General features: G+C 43.3%; 1 protein-coding gene and 1 long non-coding RNA gene across 5 annotated transcripts in view; both read right to left on the bottom strand.

The window, feature by feature from the left end:
* The window catches only part of LOC116153985 (uncharacterized), a 33,132-nt gene extending 30,671 nt beyond the window's left edge, over nt 1–2,461 (bottom strand). The window contains exon 1 of the long non-coding RNA XR_004137775.2: nt 361–2,461. This is a non-coding gene — a long non-coding RNA (uncharacterized LOC116153985). The remainder of the gene's footprint in view (nt 1–360) is intronic.
* Nucleotides 2,462–5,483: 3,022 nt separating this feature from the next.
* The window catches only part of SLC25A13 (solute carrier family 25 member 13), a 179,888-nt gene continuing 161,014 nt past the window's right edge, over nt 5,484–24,357 (bottom strand). For all 4 annotated transcript variants that reach the window (XM_031454931.2, XM_031454932.2, XM_064487552.1 and 1 more), the window contains exons 15-18: nt 16,790–16,928; nt 7,091–7,249; nt 6,908–6,998; nt 5,484–6,644 (exon numbers count right to left, since the gene is read on the bottom strand). In XM_031454931.2, the coding sequence (XP_031310791.2) occupies nt 6,458–6,644; nt 6,908–6,998; nt 7,091–7,249; nt 16,790–16,928 (576 nt within the window). In that variant the 3' untranslated portion in view covers nt 5,484–6,457. The remainder of the gene's footprint in view (nt 6,645–6,907; nt 6,999–7,090; nt 7,250–16,789; nt 16,929–24,357) is intronic.

Genomic DNA, 24,357 nt, shown 5'->3' with positions numbered 1-24,357 from the left:
TTTAGTGTCTATAGAAGTTAAAGCATTTATTTAATGTTTACTTCAAGGCCTTGATGATAATGATTATTTTGAAATTTATTTTTAGACATTTTACTAAAAGACAATAGTTATCTTTTATAACCAACTTACATCAAATGCCATGATCATTTTTAATAACTTAGCCAGAGGTGTGGTGTTAGAAGGGTTAGTTATTAAGCCAATCAAGACACTTTCTAGAAGGAATAAAAGGAAAAAAATAATTGCCAAAAAAAAATGCCACACTTAATTTCAAGTAGCAAAAAGACAGAAATAATGGTTTCTCTACTTTCAGTCTCACACAGGCAAACTACTTTTTTTTTTAAAAAGAAAGAAGTCACTTACTTTATTAGTCGTGGTCACCGGTAACTTGAAGTTCCAGGTCGATTGTGAACTGCTTCTTTAGTTCAGAAGGTCGTGCAGACACTGCAGAGGGAGGCAGGACAGAGGCTGAGACAAAGTGTGCAGAAATCTCTGCTTCCCATGTCCAACAGACATCGGCAATCACTTCACTACTGTCTTCAGTAGAAAAAAAGAATGCTTGTTTCAGTTTCCCTCATCCCCAATTTTTCTTTTTTTCTGGTTTTACTCGAACAGAGTGTAACCCTTTCATAACACTGGAGCTGGCCCAAATGAAGAGGTCATCATAAAAAGCAGCTCCTTACATGGGTCGGTAATTCTCCATAAATTCTCAAATTGATAAAGTGTATCTCTGTATTTAAAACTTAGTTACATTCTGCTTCAAAACAGAAATTCACACTGAAATATATCACCCTTTTGAAAAAGGAATGAGAACATATTTTAATACATACATACATACATGTGTGTATATACACACACAGACATATGTATAAATACGTATTTTGTTTCCCTTTTGCCTATGCTGTACATTTTTGGTGTGGGTGAGTCAGTAATTTGCTTTCATTTATGTAAGAATGGGCAAGGAGGCAGTACAATGCAGTGGTAGACACCCACCTTGAACTTTCGGGATAGCAGGTAACTTGCTGGGACTAGAGTAAGACTTTTCCACCATCAGTGGTGATGGAGATTTTATGTCCACAAGTAATTCCAGCAAATCCCACATTCTGTAAACTGTCTCCATTCCCTCCAGACACACTTTGAGGCCAAGTACCCATAGATACTTACTTTTAACTTGGTTTTCCATTTTTTCCAACTTTGGTTGAAGAACGGCATTTTCTAATTATAGCAGAGATTTTTAAGATGGTCCAATTCAGTTTGCGTCATATCGCATTGCACTGTAGCAGTTTGTAAATTTATCTCTGCTTTTTCCACATTACCTTCCAATTTTAAACCCGTGGGGCAAATGCAAAAGTTTACCTTAATCCTCTATTTACTGACTTTAATATGTTGTAAAATAGTTTTAAGATGAACCTCAAAAGGCTTGTCAGGATTTACCTGGTCCTCAGGGCTCTGGAATTGAGAGAGCAGATGCACTTACTATGGTATATAATCCGAGATCACCCTTCCCTTCCATTCCCAGCTAGGAATGATACGCCTGCTACTGAGAATGGTGGGGGGACACTCAGAAATCCCAGGCTTAGACCACCCGAAGAACTTTCTGTACTGAGTTTTGTTAAGAAATCCTTGTCGGGAAAGAAGAGAGCGTGGGCCGCCACCAGACCTGGATTCTAACAGCAACATGCTTATCTGCTCTGAGAGACCGTGATGAGCAAGATATTTAACCTGACTGGGTTCCCCCTCACTTGTGCCGCAGGGAAGACGGCAGCTACCTGAAGGGTGAGGGAGGGACTTAATGAGATCATGCCCGGCATGTAATGCCCCACATTTAAAGAGTTCTCACTGGCCAAGGAGCTCCAGGGCGGGCGGCAGGGGGTTCCTTTCCCCCTCCCACTTGAAAGCAGCCCAACAAGACACCAGAGAAAGAGCTGGTCTAAGTAAAGGGTGGAGGAGGGGGTGATGAGAGGAAGTGTTCTAATCAGTCTTAGTTCATTAAGCCGTTTTCCCTTCCCCCGTCCCACAGCACAGACATCTAGCACACACAGCATGCTTGCACGAGGCTGTTCCAAGAGCTGGAGTCCATTTTTAAACCTCCCAAACTGCTCCTCAGCAAAATCAACCATTCTCCAAAGGGGCAGGAGTCCTGCCCAACGGACAGTGGTGGCACTGGAGCGCTGGTGGCCAGACCAGCGTGCAGGGGGTGTGTCTGGGCCCTGGAAGCAGCAAACCTCAGACGGGCACAATTAGTGTGTCTTCTTAACTCTCCTTCTGAAGTTATTCGAGGGGACTGTGGTTTTGCCTTGAGCAAAACCCCCTGAACAGCCGGGAATCTAAAAACAAACAACATTATTTTATTAGGTTACTCCAAGCAGATGAAAGCAGAGTGTTCCATTTGGACTCTTTTTTGGAATCAATTAATGCATTAGCTAAAAACAAACCCTTCTGAAAGAGAGTCCCGTTGTCCTCAGCAGCTTTTAAAGGAAAGCTTGCCACTGTGCTCCTGAGGACACAGAAATATCAGTGAGAGGAACAGAGAGAATGAGTAGTAAATAATTAACATTCATTGATAAGAAAAATTATTTTTTAATGATATAGGTCAACCCTAATGTAACACTAATCTCAAAAGATACGTTTTAAACCTTTATTTTTAACCATGACCAGGAAATTTAAATATCATGTAGTTTATATGACAGTTCCTGACTCAAAGTTACCAACGAATTAAAACCAATTTAGATAGCTGTAGTTGCTTTAATAAAAGATGTACTTACGATTTCTAAAGTAAGTGAATAATACATAACACTGTGATTGTTTCCAGGTATGGTTTTAACTCCCAACAGCAGAAAAGTCCTCTGAAGTAGGGAAATAATAGGGATTGCTCATTGGAAAAAAATATGTATTTCTCAAAAACCATCCATCTATCCATCCATCCATCAAAATTATAATCAAGAGCCCACTAAAAGTTTCAGGCACCTTGGAACAGGCATCAGAGACACAAGCCCACCCCTCACGGAGCCCAATCTTCCAAGCCGAAGACTGCCACTGTTTTGAGAGACAGAAGTGGCAATGCTTTTTGCTGCCTCAGACTTTGAAATGAAGCCATGAACTCCCTGTGGTCTTCGTAACATCCAAAGTAGAACATTTTGGCGAGGGCTGGGTTATTTCCAAAAGGTAAAACAAAAGGCACACCCCTTTGTGGGCAGCACCATTTATGGAAAAAACACTTCACTCCTCTTACCAGGGAACGTGTCTTCTAAAAATCTTTGGGAAAATCCACATCCTGAAAGCATCTGATTATCCTGAATTTAAAACGGGATTTTGCTCAGTGGCAAAGAGACAAATTCATCCCCGCAAGTGTGGCTTCTGCGGTAAAAGGCACATGGTGACTCTTAGAGAGAGTTTATCTGGAAGGTTGATAAACGGGGCCACAAGACAGGACCCGTCAAATTCCACTCTTGGAGATTTCCCTGCCTCTACCTGAAGAATTCCAACGTGAGTTGCCAAATACCAACTGGGAGTGGAGGTGGGGGGTTTGGGGGGGAGGGAAGGTTACAAAGTTTCAAGCACAATTTGTTCCCGGTTTTTATTCCCTGCTCACAGAGTTATGTGCCGTTAAACATTTCCAGAAGACTGTCAAAACGTAAGCATCCTGAGGTTTACATAGGCCACACCATTGAATAACATATAAGCACAAAATCTTAAACATTGTTTTCCAGCAATGGTAAATATTTTAGCTAAGTAAAAACCGAAGCTTGAAATGCAATAAGCATTTAAATGACTCCTTTCTGTGCCAGAATTCTTATTTTTCCCCCGTGCAAGCCGGGCTGCTTGGGATTAAGGCGACCCCAGGGAGCAGAGCGAACGGCTGTGGGTTATGAGGTGTAGCATGAGCTTGGCGACAGCGTGCCACCCAGCCTCAAGAAACCCAGCCGCGACTGGAACCCAAGAATCAGTGTGTTCACTTTGTGGTCAGCGCCACATTTTTTCCCCTCCTTGAAAAAAAAAAAAAGCTGCTACAAAAGTCAGGCCTCTCTCCCACCCTTCAAGCCATCAGGAGGTGGACCAAGGGCAGAGCGGAGAGACTCCAGGGCGCAGGGCAGGGGAGGTGGCCCCCTGGGTGCTCAGGCAGGTGTGTGGAGTCACTCAGCCTTCAGTTCCTTAGCGTCGAGGAGGAGAATGACTGGCTGCACAAACGGCAGCCACAGCACTTGCCGACGTACTGTGCTGTCACTTCAGGAAGAAGGAAAACCCAGAACAAATTTGACGTGGTTTTCACCACATGGTGATTACAGTCCTCTGCAAGGATGTCATCGTCACACCACCCACTGAGCAGAACCCAGATGGAAATGAGGCCTCCTTCAAAGTGTCTCAAGTCGCTGCCTATCCCTGAACAGATTAAGCTGAGGATTTTAAAGAAACACAGCCCCGTGGCCTGTCTCCTTTGGCTTCCTGGTACCTCTGGTTTCTCATTTACGCAAGAGAATTGTCCTCTGCTACAGGTAAGTCGAAGGGAAGCCAAGATGCTCTCCCACCAAGAAGCAAGCAGGCCAAGGCACCATCTCTGAGATTTGGGTCAGTATTTGTAACATGAAAATTGGATCTTCTATAAAATTTCAAGCAAATGAAGAAGAGGAATGCAGGGATTTACACTCAGGGGCTTGTCTCCACATCCAAAATGCCAAAGCTTGAATGCTTTGTTATTGTAACACCACCCAAATTTCTACAACACATTTGGAGTCTTGTGACTGGTCTCTGAGATTAGGATATAAGTATCACTTATCACACTGATCCGGGATTGGGGGTGAGGAAGAAGAGACGGACAGGATTCTTTTTGGTTTTGCCTACTGAAACCATGGACGGAGCCATGCATGTAGTCGTCCTATTTCTTGTGAGGAAAACCAAGCTTTTGTTCACTGAAAAAAAAGCAAAAACATCCAAAAAACCAGACTCATGGATGGTGTTTACTCTTTCCAATTTTGAACAGTTAACTTTGAATGTCAACCTGTTGACCGACAGGTTACTCAGTAGCCTCTTCAGGGGCATGACTGTGGTCCAGGAAGAGCCTTCAATTCTCTTCAAGATTGCTTCCCCCAGTTACTACCGTATTGGCCGCATACTACCAAAGTCAGCGTCCCGTTCTGGAACGAGGAAGAGTCACAGAAGATTAGAAAACAGCACTGCCGTTTCATACAAGTTTCCATGCCCAACATCCAGTGAAACTTTATACAATTCTCACAGTAAAAAATGCCGAAAGTGCTGGCAATGACTCCAACAAGTGTCCATTTGCTAGGTGCATCGCTTATCCAGGGTTAAATGTAGTTTCTCCCCTTCACGCTGAACGCCGGCCTACCGAAAAGGGGGGTACACCCACCTTGAAACCAGGAGGGTATGTCCGTGCCAACATGAAGGGAATCGCCCGCAAAGTGAAACAGAGAGGCCAACGATGACAACGACTGCAGTCATTCACCATGGGACATAGCAAGAGAAAGCAATTCAGGAGCTTTAAAAATAGTTTATTTCCTTCTTCACAAACACAAGCCTCTGACCACTGTGCAAGGCACCACAAATTAAATAAAAACTTATATTGCAATGTATTTGTCTTACATGATTCAAGATAAAATGGATTTTAAAAGCAAATGGGTGCCCATTACAAGGGGTTGGGAGGGGGCGAGGGTAGGTACAGTATTGGGGGTCACATGTTTTCCCACAGTGTTTCACAGTGTTTACTGGAATAGGCAGTCATCAGCACGGGGGCTTCAGGTGAGCAGCCGCCCCAGATCCGCACGTCCCGGAGAGGCGCGGGCCTCCTGGTCTGTGTCTACAGAGTCCAACGCCAAGAGTACTTTCCCTAGTAGGCCTAGTCCCAGTACCAGAGTGTGATTATTAAACATCTTCAATGTGGTTTTCATTACAAAAAACATGTTTCACATAAAAGCTTCATAATATACTCCAGAGACAGAATTAGTGCATGTTTAAAATCTGAATCCAGGCTGGCTATTTCTGATAATGTTTTCATTTCTTCCAGTGTTTTTTTTTTTTTTTACTCTTATAAATACGCACCCAGTTTCCTACCAGGTTAAACACACACGGAACACTTTTGCTCTGAGCACCATGATTGCCTCTCAGTAGCTTCTTTGGGACCATCATCCCAACCCCAGGAGAGTAGTTCTCATTTCTATTCAGACTTGTTCCTTCCCCCAGTTCAGGCTGGTGTTGACCAAAGCCCAGCAGATGGCAGGTACCAACAAAGGTTTGTGAGCAGAGACCCAATGAAGAGTTACGAATAATTTCACCAAGATCTAGTTAAGAAAACACACAGAAAATAAGTGATTTCACCTTACAAAAAGCCTTGACTTGAGTTTAAACAGGAGATGGAAGCGAAAGGAATGAAGTGTCGCTTCAGTCCCAGGTGGCTTCTCTACCGCAGTTACAACAAAGCTACGGCAGCAGCCCAGGGCCGCTGCTCCTACGGGCCTCCGCTGATGGCTGGCGAGGCAGATGCCGACGGCTTGAAGAGAGGTAGGTAAAGTCCAAATTTGTTTTCAATCCCTGCAAACGTTGCAACTGCCAGTTTGTAGCCCCCAACGTGATCAGGATTGGGAGCAGGCAGTGTGATCCTGGATTTAGGGACTGGCTCTGATCCCATGGGTTTCCTAAATGGAAAGATAGTAGAGTGAGAATCTGAGTTTTATTATTATTATTTTTTTAACTTGGTAAAAACAACCTTCAAAACCTGCTGAAATCTGACTCCCAGAGGAGCCTGGAACTCTAGTTACCTGTGTGTTGTCTGAAGACATGATTTCAGCATTTTCCTACATCTTTCCTACTTCATCGTCGGGACGAGAGGAGACTGCATACCTTTCTCCACGACAACAGAGTACTTACTAGAAGCAGCTGAATTTAGCAGGGTACTTACACTCCTCCAAAATCAACGTAGAACCATCGCTGTAGCAACTCATACGTCAGCAGAGTTACACCAAACTGGGGGGAGGACCGAAACACGCGAGCTTCAAAAAAAATGGTGAAATAACAGATACAATTAGATTTTTTAAATTCACCGGATACCAAAGGTTTAGTTAAGAACAAATTATTTCCATACCGCCAGCTCCTTTCCACAAAGCTCTGGGGCCTTCTTCCCGCAGGATCTTCCTAAAGCAGTCGATCACTCCGCTGTAAGTGGTCTGGCCGGCCCGGGCGGCCACCTGTAATCGCGTCTTGATAACATCAGCAGGGGTCACTAAAGATGCTGCAGGCATACCTGCAGGAAAGACAATACCTTCGCAGTCTGGTCACATTCTCACTACATAAAACAACTGTGCTTTGAACTGCTGGCCGTGGAAAGAAAGTTAAGAGTCTGATGAAATCAAACGCCTCTTTCGCCGTCCCCTCGGGGACGCACAGCCGTGACTGTCGGGCTGCAGGGATGGCGGAGGCTCGGACGCACCTACAGACACGCCTCACCGCTCCTCCCCCAAACCTCCAGCTGCCACTTGCTATGCTTACACTCGTCAGCGGTTTTAAGGAATTATTTATCAAGACAACGACTTCAAGTGATTGAGAGCAAATGGAGAAAGTTTTTTGTTTTTTGAGTTTGGGTTTTTCTTCCTCTTCCCTGTTGAAATCAGAAAGTCATTAGGTCCGATTTTTCAGAGGTGAAGCATGTTATCCGTTTCCCCTTCCTGCTTCTCTGCGGCTGCTGGCAGTCACCAGAGGTGCCTCCTCCCACACATCCAACCACCCCACCCTCCAAACCCCAACCTCTCCAGTTACATCAGAAAAAGACTTTACTGATAGCTAAACAAACGGCGCGCGCGCCCGCGAGCACGTGTGTGCGTGGTGACCCGAGGGGGAGACTGCCACCGACAGCCCAGCTGAGGGTTCCTCTTTCCTGTGACTGACATCTCCAGAGGAAAATACCTGACAGAACGCTTCGAATGTATACTGGCTGATGACCAATGAAAAAGAAACAACAATAACAACAACACCCCCCTCCCAAAATCACCAATGGGAAATTTTTCTACAGTCACTTTATCCAAACTGGGGCAGCCCATGTTTAGATTTTTTAAAAGCGAGACTGTACTCAGAAGACACTGTCTCTTATGGTTTTATTACTTTTCCATTATGAACCTATTCCAAACCAAATTGGTCAAATGCAGATGCATAAATCTCCTTTGCTTTTTTTAAGGCTTAATAATTCTGTAAGAATTTCTGTCCAAACCAACGTGGTCTGGCTCACGACTCCATCTCATCCTTCTAACAGACAGCTTTAAAGTTACAGTGTGCGCATGTGTGCCTGGGAGAAGTCGCTGGGGTACACGTCTGCATTTATATCACTAAGCTCTATCTTTTCCTCTTCTATCTTTACTGAGCTCCTCCAACCTTCATCCTAAGTAACAGTTTTCATAAAATGCATCACAATTTTGCACGTGAAAAGCTCACTTTTATATCCAGTGCTTCGCTGGATAAGTCATACTGAATTTCCTATTAGCTTGGAGGAATTATTTTAACTTTGAGCCAGGAATTTACCCTCCAACATAATGGAAGGAAACATGAAAAATGCTTAGAAACCCACTGTGTTCACACCACCAATTTTGTTTTACTTCCTGGTTTAGAGTTTAGCAAGGCTGTCTGCTCTAGACACGCAGTAAAACCCTCCTTACAACGGCAGGCAGGCGTGTCGGAGGGTGACTGAGAAAGACATACAAGCAATAAAATGGGTAAAAAGTTTCCTTCAGTTAGGGCAGTTTTCACAAATAGTTCCTTGTTACGAAAAAAGGGAGAAGTATTGGGGAGGGAGGGAGGACAGACACTGATTAGTGGAATAAAAGTGCCAAGAGAAATGGGTCAGATGCTTAGCAAGTTGTCTGGCAAAACTGGTTGGTGTATGTGTTTACGGGGCGGCCTGCACATGACCCTCACCCTCTCCATCGCCGGCTCCCACCTCTCGCAGGAGGACAGCTGCTGGGGCCTTGGAGGAACTGCGGACATCCCTGTGGACAGGGGGTTTCTGGTGTGGAGGTCGGGCTGCTCTGGCGCAAGGCCAGGAAAGCAGCACCTACCAGGAAGAGCTTGGCCACCGGAGATCTGTTGATTCTGGGGGTCAGGGCTAGCAAAGACTCCAAGCGAACTTGCCTGGTCCCTCCCGGCTCCCGAAAGGCTTAGACGATGCTGATTAAGAGGTCAAGTTTTCTCTGTTTCCAAAGAGGGGCAGTTGGAGGAGTCTAAGAAACAGGGAAGCTTCTTTAAAATGGGACCGGCAGCCTACCTGATGCTTCAGTGATGAGATCAGTGATGAGACCCTGGGGCCACCCCCTACCTGTGAAACAGGAACCCCCCGGGGTGTTCTCCAGCCAATAAAAAGACTGCAATTCCTCAAGGGAGCCCTGGCAGCTAGAGAGCAGAAATTCATTTACAAAAACAACAAAAAAGCATGATTGGCGAAATACAACTCTGGTACAAGAACATACTGTATAACACAGGAAATAGAGCCAATATTTTATAGTAACTATAAATGGAATATAACCATTAAAAACTGAGTCACCATGTTGCATACTTGAAGCTTATAACTGCATGTCAACTATACCTCAATTTAAAAAAAAACCCAGCAAAGACCAATAAATCAGTATCATATGGGAAAAAAATACAATTAAGGCAAGTCAGCCTTAATTTTCATAAATATCTCAGTAGTATTTGTAAAGAATGTGCTTCTCCATTTATGGGTTACAAAGTTAGTACCTGTTTATTTTGGATCAAGGTTAAAAGTCTGCCCAACATCTCTTTTCATCCTTATTTTTATTATCTACTTGATGTATCAACTTCTAAGAAAAGTGTAAAGTTTCATTGGGAAAGAGAAAATACCACATTCTTGTCATACTTTTAAGTTGAGGTTTTATAAGACAATATTATGTTGATAATACAGAGAGTTTGATGGCAACGCATCTCCTCAGTGAATTTGACCTTTTCTAAGTGTAAAGCATCCCTCTGTGCTTTTGAATGCTGTTTTTAAATTCTGAATTCCACTTAGTTTGACATTAATATTGCTACACTTGCTTACTGTAGGCATTTGCCTGGTACATATTTTCCGATCCATTCTCTCTCCATCCTTCTATGTAACTGTTTTCTCAAACTTCAGATGACGAGATTTTCTTTCACAACTTGGCTAAGTGTTTGTTTTCACTAGGGGCACTGAAGGCATTCAGTTGTGGCCCTTAGGCTGATTTCTGCCATCCTGTGTTAGTTACGGTTTGTATTTTCTCTGTTTCTAGGTGTTTCCCTTTTGATTTCCACCCTTCCCTGATGAATTAGTTTAAACAGCCCACGCGCTAGTTACACAGGTGTAATGTTCACAGTGTGTGTGCAACCGGTGAGCACGGACATGTTCGCAGGCTGCGGGCTTGGCACCCCTCCCCCCGCTGTCTTCCTCACCATTACCCGCCTCCCAGTGACCCTGCTTGTGTAGAAACACCTCAACCAAAGTTAGCAGTTATTTGGACCAACTCTCTGGTATAACTTTGATTTGCTGTTTCCTATCTCCCTCATTTTCCTCTTTCTTAAACTCTCCACTCTGCCTCAGAGGGGTCTGTGACGGGTGCCTCTGAGCCCTGGCTGCGAGAGGCTAACTGGGGTTTGGCTCTCACTCCTGCTACCGTGCCTGCCTGGGGACGGCGCCGCGGCACAGGACATCCTCTCCTGGACGTTCTGAATGTACCCAGTACCGCGGACGAGAAGTCAACCTTCCATTATTGACTGGTTTTCTGTCCGCCTTTCCTTCTTTCTTCCCCCGGAGTAACTCCTATTCAATAAATGTTAGCCCTGCTGGATTCATCCTCCAGCTCTCTTAAATTTTCTCTTATTTTTCACCTCTGTCCCCTATATTCTAGAGTTTTCTTGTTTGTTGCCCATGACTTTATTTTCCAGATGTCTCATCTGGTGTTTTTCTATGGATTTTTAATTCTGACAGTCCTTGTATTAACTTTCAAGAAAGCTTCCTTACTGGTTGTTCCTTTCAAATCTCTCTGAGGACCCTAATTATAGTTCTTAAAAGTTCTTTTCTGTTCCCTGAATTGAGTGTTTTCTCTGTAATTCTACTGTTTCTTACCTGATTGCTTCTGCTTGTCTGAGGACCTCTGGCTGTCTACTGACATTCAAGGTCAAAGAACAGGCTGAATGGGGTTGTGGATGGCTTCCACTGTGCCCTGAGCCAGCCGTCGCCCCAAGGCCTCTCTCCTGAATGGAGGGCGTCCACGGGTTTTGTGAAATGGGTGAGGCCTGTTAACTGGACGTAGGGCCTAAGACAGCCTGACAGAGCAGGGACATTCCAAATCCTGAAAGGTGGAGCGCTTCACTCTGGAACCAGAAGGAATCATTTTCTCCCCCTCTTTGGAAGAGCTGCCATTGCTTCGTTATTTCTTCTCCTGTGTCTGCGGTAAAGGTCTGGAATTCCCATGAGCCTTGCCCTGCTTTATAGCAGGGCTTTACAGCTGCCCTCCCCAGGCACACGTCCTTTCCTTAGAATGCAGCTCTGGGCTTTTAGCCTGGGTTCAAATGTTGCCTGAAGCCCCATACAAAAAGAAGGAGAGAGAGACCAAGCCGACCTTCCTGCAGTAAATGCAGTTCTTTAACTCTTCTAACAATTTACCCTAAAACCTACCCCCTCCTCACTCCAGGCATTCTGTTGTTCACCCACAGGTTAACATTATCCAGCTCTGCTCTGACATTAATAAAAGCATTTTCTCCTGCTGCTGTTTTGGGCTGTGGTATCTTTCACTGCAGTTTCAGAGTCACTATGGTTCTGTTTCCTGTCTTCTGACGGCTGGTGCGAATAAGGAGTTTTTAAAGAGTATTTTCTAGTATTTCACAGTATTTGGGAGGAGAGGAGCGATGGATGAATATGCTCAGTCCATGACCTTGATCCAACCTCTCCAGTACCTTTTTTTTTTTTTTAAGGATCTAAGAAATGCTTTTAAATTATCTTAACCTTTATGTCCACATAATTTAAAAATTGTTTCATTTATATAACTATGTGCCAAAAGTACTTTTCTCCTAACTTCATTCTAGCACGTCTGTGAAAGCATCACGATCAGTCACACACACAACACTGCCACATCTGTGTTCTGAACAGCTTTTAAAGATATTCTTGAATTACACCTTGGCCTAAAGCTAATTAATTCAAAGACAAGATCACAAGACCACCCCTTCAGTGTGACTTGTTCCTACACCTCACCACTCTGACGACTGAGATGATCTGGAATGACAGATCGCCCTACAAAGCTGAGAAGTACTGGACATCCTTCATCTGATACCACCCATCAGCCATACTGAGATGCCCTTCATCAGTCAGAAAGCAACACTTAATTACAGGGAATTAGAATTTGGTTTCTTAATTTCAGGCTCCCTGTTTCAGGCCTCACCTTCAGACACATGAGGCAGTTGGGCTAATGAACATGAATTCAAATATCAGTTAGACTTAACTCCATCCTGTGAATTAATGGAGATGTTTCTAGTGTTTAAAGACCTTCTCAGTTTATAACAAAAATATAAATAGCATAAATCTAAAAAAAAATTAATATTCTCTATGTTTTAAGACACCAACCACCACCTGTTACAAATCTGTATATTACTAAAGCAAACTAACCTCAAATCAAATCAAATTTTTGGAAAAATATAATACTTACTGAGTAAGAGAAATTACTGTCAAAACATAAAAGGTAAAATCATATTCACTGAATCCCAGGTCCATCTTATGTATTAACAAGGTTTTTCAACAAAAAAAATCTGTCTTCTGTGTATAAGAAATCAATTGAAACATAAAAATTGCATTTTACATAAAAATGTATATTGTGTATAAAATATAAAAATACATATAAAAATAGTATTGAGGCATTTCTGTCTTAGAATAAATAAGTTAGTGGTCAACTACTATGCCTCATAGCTTATTTTGAGACAAGCTTTTCATCTGTCTCTTAATGACAACAAAGATCACTTTGGCCCTGGGACCTACTTCCTGGGCTTCTGCATACACTCTGTCAGTGTGTCCTCGCCTGAGGACACGCCTTTGTCCTCTCTGGTACCCACCAGGGGAATGCGGGGGTCTGATCCAGCTTCCACCCAACAGCCCACACACGCGTGTGCACTGCCACCCTTCATGATGGCATCACACTGCGCACACTTCTGACCAAAGGCCCTCCTGCCCTTTTCCACCCCGAGTTCAGCTCCCTGCCAAGCGCACCAGCAGGCTCTCCACTCAGCAGACAGCATTCTGCTGCCTCCCCTGACACCTGTTCACTGCTCATCACTGGAGATAGATTTGTATGTTTGTCTTATTTAAAAATACACATTACTAATCCTTCTATTAATTTTGGTACATTTTTAGGAATTTTAATTTGGATCTTTGGAGAAACAATCCTTTTCAAATAATGATACATTCATTTCTTCTTTTCTAATATTTACGCCTCCTACTTCTTTTTCATATTTTACCACATTGACTGGAACTTCCAAAATAAGGCTGAAAAACAGGATGATAGAAACACCCCTGTCTTATCCCGAACGTTAAAGAAAATGGTGGGTGTGACATTTGCCATCGGCTTCTGATATCTGTTATGAAATTAAGACGGTAGCTTAGTTCTCATTACATACTTCATACAGATTTGTGAAATATACAAGACCATTGGGCTTGATCTGTTCTCTCAAGAAGAAACCAATGACAAAGTCCGTCCTGTATTGTCCCGACTCACAGGGAAGGGGAGGATAGACGATAAAAGGAAACGTTTCATAGTCAGTGTGGCAGCCAGCTCCCAGCATGGGCTTCAGGGGTCTGCACCTCCTAGTCTTCACACCTCTGCTTCTGTATCGCCTCTGCGTGTTACACAGCGCTCAGTAGTATGAAGAACAGGAGGTGTGGGAATGAGGGGTGCAACCTCCAGGCTTGGTCACAGAGACATGGCAGCTTCTGCTTTGCTTTCTCTTCTCTCCCTCCTCCCCCCCCCACCTCCTCCTTGCTTGTCCCTCCCCATTGCCCCACCCCAATCTCACTCTGGGGGAAGCCTCAACCTCCACGTCCTGAGGACACCCAAGCTGACCTATGAAGAGGCCGAGCAGCAAGGAAGTGAGGTGTCCTGCCAGTGGCCATGTGACTGAGCCATCTTGCAAGTGTGTCCTCCAACCCCAGCCAAGCCTCCTGGAGTCCCGGCTGACATCCTGACTGCAGCCTCGTGACAGGCCTGAGCTAGAGGCACCCAGATACGTTGCTCCTGACCCGCAGAAAACTGGAATAAACCTTTGTTGTTTTAAAAGCTGCTAAGTTTTGGGGTAATTTGTTATGTGGCAATAAATAATTAATATGGAAGGTATCTGGAAAACAACTCTGAAAGACAACAGGATGGCTAGAGGGCAAAAATAACAGCTGCATATGGCTATGCCTTAAAAACAAATCTTTTTTTTTTTTTTTTTCTTTAACAAGCAAACTCACTTCAGAGAATTTATTTCTCCAAGGAAAATGATCCAAAGTAGGGGGAAAGCCTTTAGGCACAAAGATTTTTTTTTTTTTTTTTTTTTTTTTTTACCAATACCATGTATTTAAATTTTTTCGGAAAAAAAGTTTAAGTTATCTAAGATTAAAGATAAGTATACAGCAATTAAAAGTTTAAAATATTGTTTACAAAGTTTTAAATGACATAAAATTAATATTATTATTGAACATTTAAAAATACTTCTTACGTGCCAGGTACTTTCTTGGATCTTTACATCTATTAATTCACTTAATCCTCATAATAAATGCATGACACTAAGACAGTTCTTATCCCCGTACATAGGTGGAGAAACAAGCAGAGAGGGATTGACTAGCTCACTTGGGGCAGTTCTCAGCAGGGAAGCTGGAATTTGAACCTCGATAGTCTGACCCCACAGCACATGCCATTAACCATTTTGCTGTCACGGTTAACGATGCTTCAGATGTGATATTAAGTGAACACCACATACCCACAGCGTGAGCACAGCTCTTAAAAACCTTCCAAGGAAGCGAGGGGAAATTAGCAAAAAATGTTCAATGGTGATTATTTTAGAGTCATGGAATAATGGATGTTATTATTTTATTTAACCTTCCTGATACTTTCCAAATATTTTACAATGATCAAGATTATTTTCATAATCAAACAAAAAAAGGAAGACAATAAACTTTAATAGAGAAAAAAAATGCACCCGTAATTTCTACAGCCCTGTTAGCATGGATTATCTAGCAAAACTCCTGCCCAGAGACGAAGTCCTGTCTGGGCAGCCATTGTCCCCAAAAGAAGAGTTCAAGGCAACTTGGAGAATGTCGTAGACTTTGATCTGAGTTCTAATATGTGTCTTCTGATTCACAACTGACTTCTCTGGAGTGATCAGACAGATCCTCTTCGGTTCAACATAATACTGGCTAACACTCACTGAGTATTTACTCTCTGCAGGCTACACGCTGTCCTTCACGTGGCTGCTCTCACCTGGGCCTCACAATTGCTCTCTCCAGTCAGTACAATTATCGTCTCCCTTTATAGCTGAGGAAACCGAGGCTTGGGAGAGTTTAAGTAATTTGCCCAAGGTCACAGACTCCTAAGTGGTGTGTTAGTTCTCCCCAGTAGGTCTTCGTACCTTATTTCAAGTAAGTAATTTAAAGTAAACTGTATTCCATCCTTTTGGTTCCCAAAATTATCATTTATACATATGTGAATGACAGAAAGGACACAGCGAGTCGAAGGCTAACGTCAGATTAAAACTGGGAATTTCTATATATCCTAGTCTTCAAATTCTGGGCTTCTGATTTAGTTTGAGTGGTCTTCACTGCTACTCATACAGCTAGGCTCCCTGAGCAGCCAGGAAAGGACACCCCTGCCTCATCCCCCAACAACACCACCCTCGAAGAAAAGGGATTAACCAAGAAATAAAGAGGAGCCCCATGGGTTCCTGCCCCCAGGGGTCCCCCGGCTCCCGGGGCCACAAAACAGTGAACAACTTCTCAAAGCAGGGGGTCACTCTCAGGAGGCTCAAGACCGTGTCTGATGAGAACAACACCTGCATCAGAACTGTCTGGACCCAGGCATCCTGTGACTGCCTTGGGGTCTGTTAACTCATTAAATGTTTGTCACCACCTGGAGAGCTGGTCCAGCTCTAGCCTGCAGGGTCTCGGAACAAGAGAGGAGCATCAAAGAACCAAGTGACTCCTGCTGGGGCTAGAACCAAACTTCCTCCAGGGATTTACGCTGGGAGCACAGAGTCCAAACCTCCAAGCCTGTCTTCTGGGTATTTTCACTGTAGCAGAGCAGAACAGACCACAGCCACTTCTCCCTGAGACCCAATACACACCCCCTGCAATCTCAGAACCTTACACCACAAGGAAGACTCAGGTCTCCAACTGACCCAAGCAGCTTCTGGTTCTACTATATTTCTTTTCTCTCAATGATAATAACTACTGCTTAATAAATCCTGGACAAGCTTTTATGTACTATTTTGGCTAGACACCTTTCAGGCACAAGCATGAACATTTAAAAAACCTTCTGACTGAACAGTTCTCCTTCTTAACGTTATGAAGTATAACTGTGAAGTGACAAGAAACCAGAAATGGAATCCAATAATACTACAAATGCACCGCATTTTAATGAGCTTTGTCTTAGAGTTAAGAAATTCAGCTTGTCTGGTGGTCTAACTTGCCAGAGGTAAGATTAATTTCTTTCCCTTGCCTTCAGTAGCTCTTCAGAGCAACCTACAGCCATCTCACAGGCACCCCGTCAAGAACTAGACGCCAAAGCCCCAGCGCGGGGGCACTCACCGGCGACAGCGCCAGCCAGGAGCAGGCTTCCGGGGCTGACGTGCCCGTCTTCGCTGGCCAGGGCCGCCTTCACGTGAGCGTAGCACGGGAAGTAGATGGCCGAGAAAGGAATGTCCCGCAGAAAGCATGCTTTGGCACCCTGTACATTTGCAGAGGAAGAAAAACCACATGAAACACACATCCCATTGAGAAGATCAAGCTTCTCTGGAACTTACCTCAGAACAAAATATTCCAGGAGAAGACCAAATTTGTACTTACAAGTTGAAAGGGGAACAGAAAAAAAAAAAAATATATATATATATAACCCCAATTTTTGCAAGTAATAAATTAGAATTTTGTTTTTAAAATTAAGACATTTTATTCTGTGGTGTGAGGGAAAGGGAGGGAGTTCTTGCTCATTCTAATGGCAACACTGCAATGAAAAACATTTTTGGAACTCTGCCTGCAACATTATTTTAACATTCCTAAAGGGTGGCAGGTCACTGGCATTTCAAGGAGTATCTGTTTAGAAGATGGGTAGCAAGATGCTTCTTTGTTTACACACAAGGAAGTAGACAAATTATACAGGTGGTGGGGGAAGGAGTTTGTTTTCCATATTGAGACTCTGATGAAAATGTTGGACTCTTTCCCAGGAAAAAATTATAATACATACATAAAAAGTTATACATCTTTTCAAGGGGTCCATGGATCCCCTAATTTATTCATATACTTACCCTTTACTCCCCAGGGCTTATGAAGCATTGATAAATGGCTGTACTAAAGCTTTAAAATGTCCACTTAATTTCTACACATTGAAGAGCTGTGTGTGGAACCATTAGCAATGAAGGCGAAGTCTTCACCAAATAATTTCTGGTGCCAAAATTATGCCATAGGGAGGCCTTGAAAACTGACGCATGCCCAGAAATATGACGTAAAATTCTAATGGAAACCACAAGACATACATTGCATTTTAAGGAGGCTAAATGGGAAGGAAGTCCCCCACTTTCAACACTTAATGATTTAATATTATTTCTTTCACAGATTTCTAATACCCAAAAATTTTCACCAAATTTAGAAATTCTTCAAAGAACATAATGAATCCATCCAGATTGCAAAGACTAAGCCAAGCCCACGTTGGATCTCGGGTATTTGCCTCACGCTTGGCTCCAATCTGTCAAACCTCCTTAACACTGCACATCTGTTACTGCAGCCTTAGCTTTCCTGACACCCGCATTACACTCCGGACTCACAATGAGCTTTGGGTAATAAAACCCTTAGTCTTTTTCATATGAACTGCTGTTAACCTAGGCCTACTGTAACTTATTTAGTTGCCTTAAACAAGTAACACAGGCAGGACTTTCTGTTTAATCCTATTACACTTCATCCTAGTTGGGCCCATCCTTCCAACCAGAACAAATGCTTGGAATCTGGGTTCTGTCATGTCGGCTACTCCTCAATCAACTCACCCATGTTGTGTTAAGCTGCCTCTGTCCACTGTAAGTATATAGACATTAAAAAAAAAAAAAAAAAAAAAAGAAAAGAAAAAAGAGGAAAAAAAAAAAAAAAAAGGAGCACAGATCTCCATCACGTACTGCCAGTCAGCCCACACTTCTGGTAACTCCCAAGCTGGTAAATGCCTAACTGAAAAAGAACCACCACTGAATCCACCACACCCAAATTCCTCATTTTTTCACATGTACAAGTTGAAGCCAGGATAGTTAATCTATCAATCGCACGTTTATTAAGGGCCATGCTGTTGGCTTGCTCAAGGGACCTCCCTGGAGGCAGTGCCAGAGACGGGTCCAAAACTCGGGACTCTGGAGTTTCTCCTACCTCCCCCAGCTCTTTCAAGGGGAAGAAGTACAGTATGACACTAACATCCATGTAACGTCCAGCCCTTTCCTAAAGATTAGTTTTTAAAGAAGTTAACATCCAGGGAGTTACTGTGTAAGGGAAACACTGTCACCGATGTTTGCCTGTTTTCACTTCCTTTTCCTTATTCTGACTCCAAACCTTCCTGTAAGTTCCACTCACTACCTGCCCACATGCAGTCTGTCCAGGAGATACTCAAATTAGATACCAAATAACCAACTCAAATGAAGATCAGTTAAATCTTCATGTCTGGCTCCCTCAATATAGTTTAAAAAAATTGCCATATTGCTAACTTTTTAAACAAATCACTTTGGAGTAATTTTTTAGGATGATGTAATTCTTCCTTGCACAAATCTTGCTTTTTACCAAACCAGTTAGTTTCTACTGTTGACCTCATCTCCCAAATCTTCGCATCTTAAGAGTTGAACTTTGGTCTGTAGGCTCTGCTTATTTTTTTTGCTGGTTACTATTATCTCTTTAAAATGTTACCCTTCCCCAACTATAAAACAGTAAGTGCTTATCCCAGGCAACACAGAAAAGTATTAAAGATTTAAACTGCCCTTCACTGTCGCCAGCAAGAGAAGCACTGCAACTGCTGCTCACGTCTTAGGGCGTCCCCCCTGCCCCCCGCCAACCGCATCCCCCCTCAGCAGGGGTAAGAACAAGCATTCCACAGTTGGATTCACGCTTCTGTGGTTGAGTTATGCCTTTTCTTCTCCTTAAATTCATGCTACATGGTTTTGTTTTTTTTCTTTTCTTTTTTTTTTTTTTTTTGGAGGGGGGTGGTGGTGAAGGGGCAGCATGGTCTAATGTCTCCAGTCCTCAGCCAAACTGCCTCAACTTCTTTTCTGTATGTTGTTTCAAAAACTCTACCACTATCTTCGGTCTTGGCTTTTCTGTGGGTTCGGTCCAGTAGCCTCACCGTTGTCCAAGCTTTGCAATGACTTCACTTTCCCATTTCCATCTCCTGGTTAGCCTGACTCCTCCCAGACAAAGCTACTCAATGCCCCATTCATCTGATCCATCAAGGTACACCTATCACTCCACATCTCCTCTGATGATTGCTAAGCTGGGAATACCAACCTCTTACCTCTTCATTCATTTAAACCTAACACCGCCCTTTACGAGGATCCTTTGAGTAGAAGACAGGCAGGGAGTAGATTCCACACGGCTCCACACTGTCTACACTTGCTCAGTGCTGTTCCAAGTTCTCTTCACGCTCTTCTATCTGCCTGTGTCAGTGTCTCCTGTTTCAGAATGTAAGCAACCAGGAGCCAGAAACTACTGTTGGGTTTTATTTAGAAAACACTCATCAATATCTTTGGCTGTTGGGGCCTAAGACGTGTTCCTGGTGACACTGACTTGGCTTTGCCAATTCCCATAACAAACACCGCAACTACACAGAGAAATGAGGGACTTTGGGATACACTTAGGCTCCTACAAGGGAAAGTGACTCATTCCTTGGAAAAATACATTAGAAACCAACACGAAGCTTTTAGTTTTTCAGGCAAAGATATACAATTTGTTCGGGATACAACAGAGATTAGGAGGGCATAGTAGGTAATTTTGTACTGGAATATTGTAAAGGGTGGGGGGAAGTCAGCAATTAACGTCTCTTATGCTACTTGGTTTCAATGTCATCAGAAGACCATGGGAAAGTGTCATCTCAACTCAGAACCTCCCTGTGACAGGGGAAGGGTCCAGGCAAGTGAAGCAGCAGCTAGGTTTTCCCAAGGAACCCTCCCTCCTTCCCTGAAATCATGACAATAAATCGTGCATCTGCATGAGAACAGTAGCCTAAGAAGAGGTGTGATGTGCTTTAAGAGATGTTTTGAAAACAGTTTCAGATGACTAAGAAGAAAAATGACTTGATCAAAACACGAATGAACAAACAAAAAAGAACAAATCTACAGCACAGGCAGAGCTACACTGTCAAACACCAAAGGAAACATGGTTGAGAATGTGTTGTACTTTTCCTACCACGGCTCAGACAAACGCGGTCAAATAACTTATGCACGCTGGAGCAAAGGGAGACGATGGGAGAGGCCTTAGGTCTCTGATTATTTGAGAAAAAGGAAAAGCGAGGGAACAAAGAGGTCTTGTGGAACAACCGCCACCTCTGCTCCACAGCGGCAGGGCCGCCTGCCAGCAGGTTACAGCGCTTAAAACTCCAACTGCCACGGCTGGAGGTACGACGAGCCCCTAGTGTCAGCCTCTCCTCTGTCACTGAGGCTGTGTAATGAGTCCTGGGGAGATCAGGCTCTGAATGTTCCTCGCCTGGCAAAAGGCCAAAGGTCGCCTTCTTCAGCTCAGGGACTTTTTTTTTTTTTTTAAAACACTTTAAGCAAAGTCTTATTTTCAAGGAAAAAGTACATTTTCTCATCTTTTGTTTTTGGCATAAATTTTAATCCCTTCTAGTGGAATCAAAACCTCCTGAACCCCTTGCAGTGTCATCTAAAACTTGAACTTCCTTTATTTCTGGATTTAAAAAAATCTATTCACCAATGAGGAAATAATTATAAAAGTCCCATAAATAGTATTAACTCCAGTACAAGCATTAAGGGACGGTGGGAGTGAGGAGGTCGGTGGTCCCAGCCTCTCCCAGCGCCTGCGTCCTTCCACAGCCCTGCACCTGTCCGGGCATCCGGGCAGCATGTTGCTTCTCCCGCACCCCAGGCATCAAAGCCCAATTCCCAAGGAAAGCTAATTTTGCAGAAGGCTGGAGAAAAGGCACAGACTTCTTAAATTTCCCTGGTCTCTTCCCCCCACCACTTCCTTCATGTCTAAGGCACAAAGGCAGGTGCCAATCTGTAAGGCTGCCTGGGGCAATGCCTGACCTGTGGCTCCAGCACAATGAAAAGGGAGGGAGGCAGGATGAGAAAAAGGCTTTCAGAGTTCCAACAGTGAGAATGTTTCCCAGATTCCTTGATAAATCCTTCACTTAGTGGTGAACACTCCACTCCTACATCTAAACATAAACCCATCTGACTTGAATCCTACCTGCCCCACGTACAATTTTTACTAAGTGATCAGCCACTCTGAACCGGCAACTTCATAATAAAGGGCGACATTCCATGCTGCCCAAGAGCCTGCGTCAGCAACACAAAAATAATTACTTTAACCATTAAAAAAAATTAATAAATTACAAAGTATGCTACCTGAAATAAATCTTTAAATGGTTTTCAGGAAAATCCCCACGTTTCCCTGCCTTAAGCCTTTCTCACTGTTTCTCTAGGCGGCCCTGCCCTCAGACATTATCTGGTTGGCCCTGAATTTCCTATGCACACACGGCAAAAGTCACTTGGGGGAAATTACTAAGTGCAAAATGCAATCATCCAATCTCTTCCTCTTCATTGAAGCATTCTTTCTCCAAAGAGGGGAAATAATTGTTATTTTCTCTTTTTAATAAAAGGTCCACTAATAACAGGCAGGAACAATAAACGGCATCTCTGGGGAGACCTATATGTAAATAAACCAGAATCAAAACTCAGACCTAGTTTAATTATCGACTCTGGCTCCATTCCAATTCCGTATCCCTCTAAAGTCTCTCCATCACCATTCTATTTAAGGTCTAAGAAAGGTTCTTTTAAGGGCAGGCTGCACTTAACATCAAGTTAATAGTCCATGATGGACACAGGTCAGTTAGACAGGTTTAGAGACGCTGGGCCACAGTATCACCACGGCAAAGGAATTATTTGTTTTGCTTTTCATGCTTTTTTTTTTTTTTTTTTTTTTTGATGTGGACACTATGTTGAAAGCCCAAAGGAGCTTTACTCAACTCTTAAGTTGCTGGAATCATCCACCCAAGTTAACTCTGGCAGCTCTTTCTGGCATGAAATTGTCAAAAGATGTAACACAACAAGATTTATATCTTCCATACACACACACTGCCATCTCCAATGTCTTTTTTCTTCTTTAAAAGCTCTTCATCCTAGACAGTATCACACCTGCCCAATCAGTCTGAGGGGAAAAAGAAGAGTCCTGAAGGATGGTGGCCGATAAAGAAGTCAGGGCCAGGGCAGGTCTTTTCACATGCTAATTCCTGTTTCTTCTAGCTGTACCTGCAAACACAGCTCTAAACAGACTATTTCTAATACAGGGAAAGGTAATTACACTCACAAAGGCACCTCTGTGTCATGGCTGGGCACCAGGAGCCAGCAGGTCTGGGAGACAGAGGCTTAACAGAGACTCCTGCAGTGAATGCACATTGTCTAGCGTGAGGGAAAATGCCAGACTGGGGGACCCTGCAGCATTCAAGACAACAGTGGTGCACCTTGTCTGAGAAGGTTATTTAATGCTTCTGGCACCTGTAGTCAAAGCCACCCCTCTTTTCCTACCTTACAGGTTTAGAATTTATTTGGCATGGATAATTGTATATTTTGATCCTGGAGCTACAAACAATGGGCAGCATGTCAGGTCTTGACCCTTGCACATTCCTCCAGGTTTCTCCCAAGCGAGTTAACCCTTGTGCACACGGCCTGGCAGCACCTCCCCGCCCGGCCAAGAACCAGTGAGGCCCACGGGCCTGGGATGTGAACAAGGTGAGGTGAGTGTCAGTATCTCGCTGAGAAACATCACGGGTGCCAGGTGCCGTTATGTGATTGTGCCACTGGTGTTCAAACCAAGTAAGTCAGCCAACAAGTGGAGACTTGGTACCAGTGACGCTGAAGTTACTTTAATTTGAATTTAAAATACCAGTGCCTATCATTTGCTTTCTTTAGTCCAGGGACTTTAAGGATATTGGTATCTCCTTAATTTCACTGCAGTTCTAACAAAGGCATCCTGGTAACTCAGGAGTTTTGGTGGGAGATGCCCCTCCTATGTCAGTTCTAATTCTCTACTTTTCTACTACTGTACGTCACTTTGCCATCAACGATCCTCCTCACTGAGATGGGATGGAAATCTAGTAAGCGGCTCAGAGTTGCATTACATGGAATTTTAGTCTCTAAGAAGTTTTGTCACCTTCACAAAGCTCATCTGTAAAATACACCCCATCTCCTCAATTCTTCTGTTCTTTCCCAACTTCTTCCTGCTACCTATTTGCAAGCTGCATAGTCTGTTTCTGGCCCCAGGGTTTAGACCCTGGAAATTTTAATATAAATACTTAACTCATAGTCTTTGTTACCCTCACCTTCTTCCTCTCCAATACTTGCACATTAGACTACGTACATCCAACCCTCCATCATTGTTACATATTTTAATTCTACCTTAGATAACATGAGGCATTGTAATTAGCATTCCAGATACACACATTTAAATTCAGGCAATGTTATTTAGACTACATATTTATCACTCTCTTTGCTCTCCATCCCTTGTTCCATCTCGAAACTACCATCTGGAATCACTGTCCTTCGACCTGAAGTACATGCTAGAATTCACTTTAGTAAGGGTAAGGCTCTACTTTTGATACGCTTTCTGAAATCTATTTTACCCTCGTAAAGACATTTTTATAGGGTATAGAATTCTAGGTTAAAAGGTTTTTCCTCTTCACACTGAAGATGCCATTCAAATGTCTCTGGCTTCTACTCTTCCTGTTCCTGAGTTAGCCATCAGTTCAGCTGCTTCCGTTTGAAGAAAATTTGCTCTTTTCTCTGGACACGTAAAAGCTTCTCTTCAGCATTAGTGTTCAGCAATTTCACTCTGTTGCGTCTAGTCTGGATTATTTTTATTTCTCCTGCTTGGGATTTGCTGTACTTCTTGAATCTATGAATTGATAG

This window comes from Camelus dromedarius, chromosome 7 (assembly GCF_036321535.1).
Source record: "Camelus dromedarius isolate mCamDro1 chromosome 7, mCamDro1.pat, whole genome shotgun sequence".
NCBI lineage: Eukaryota > Metazoa > Chordata > Mammalia > Artiodactyla > Camelidae > Camelus > Camelus dromedarius.
This window is presented reverse-complemented; position numbering and strand designations above follow the sequence as displayed.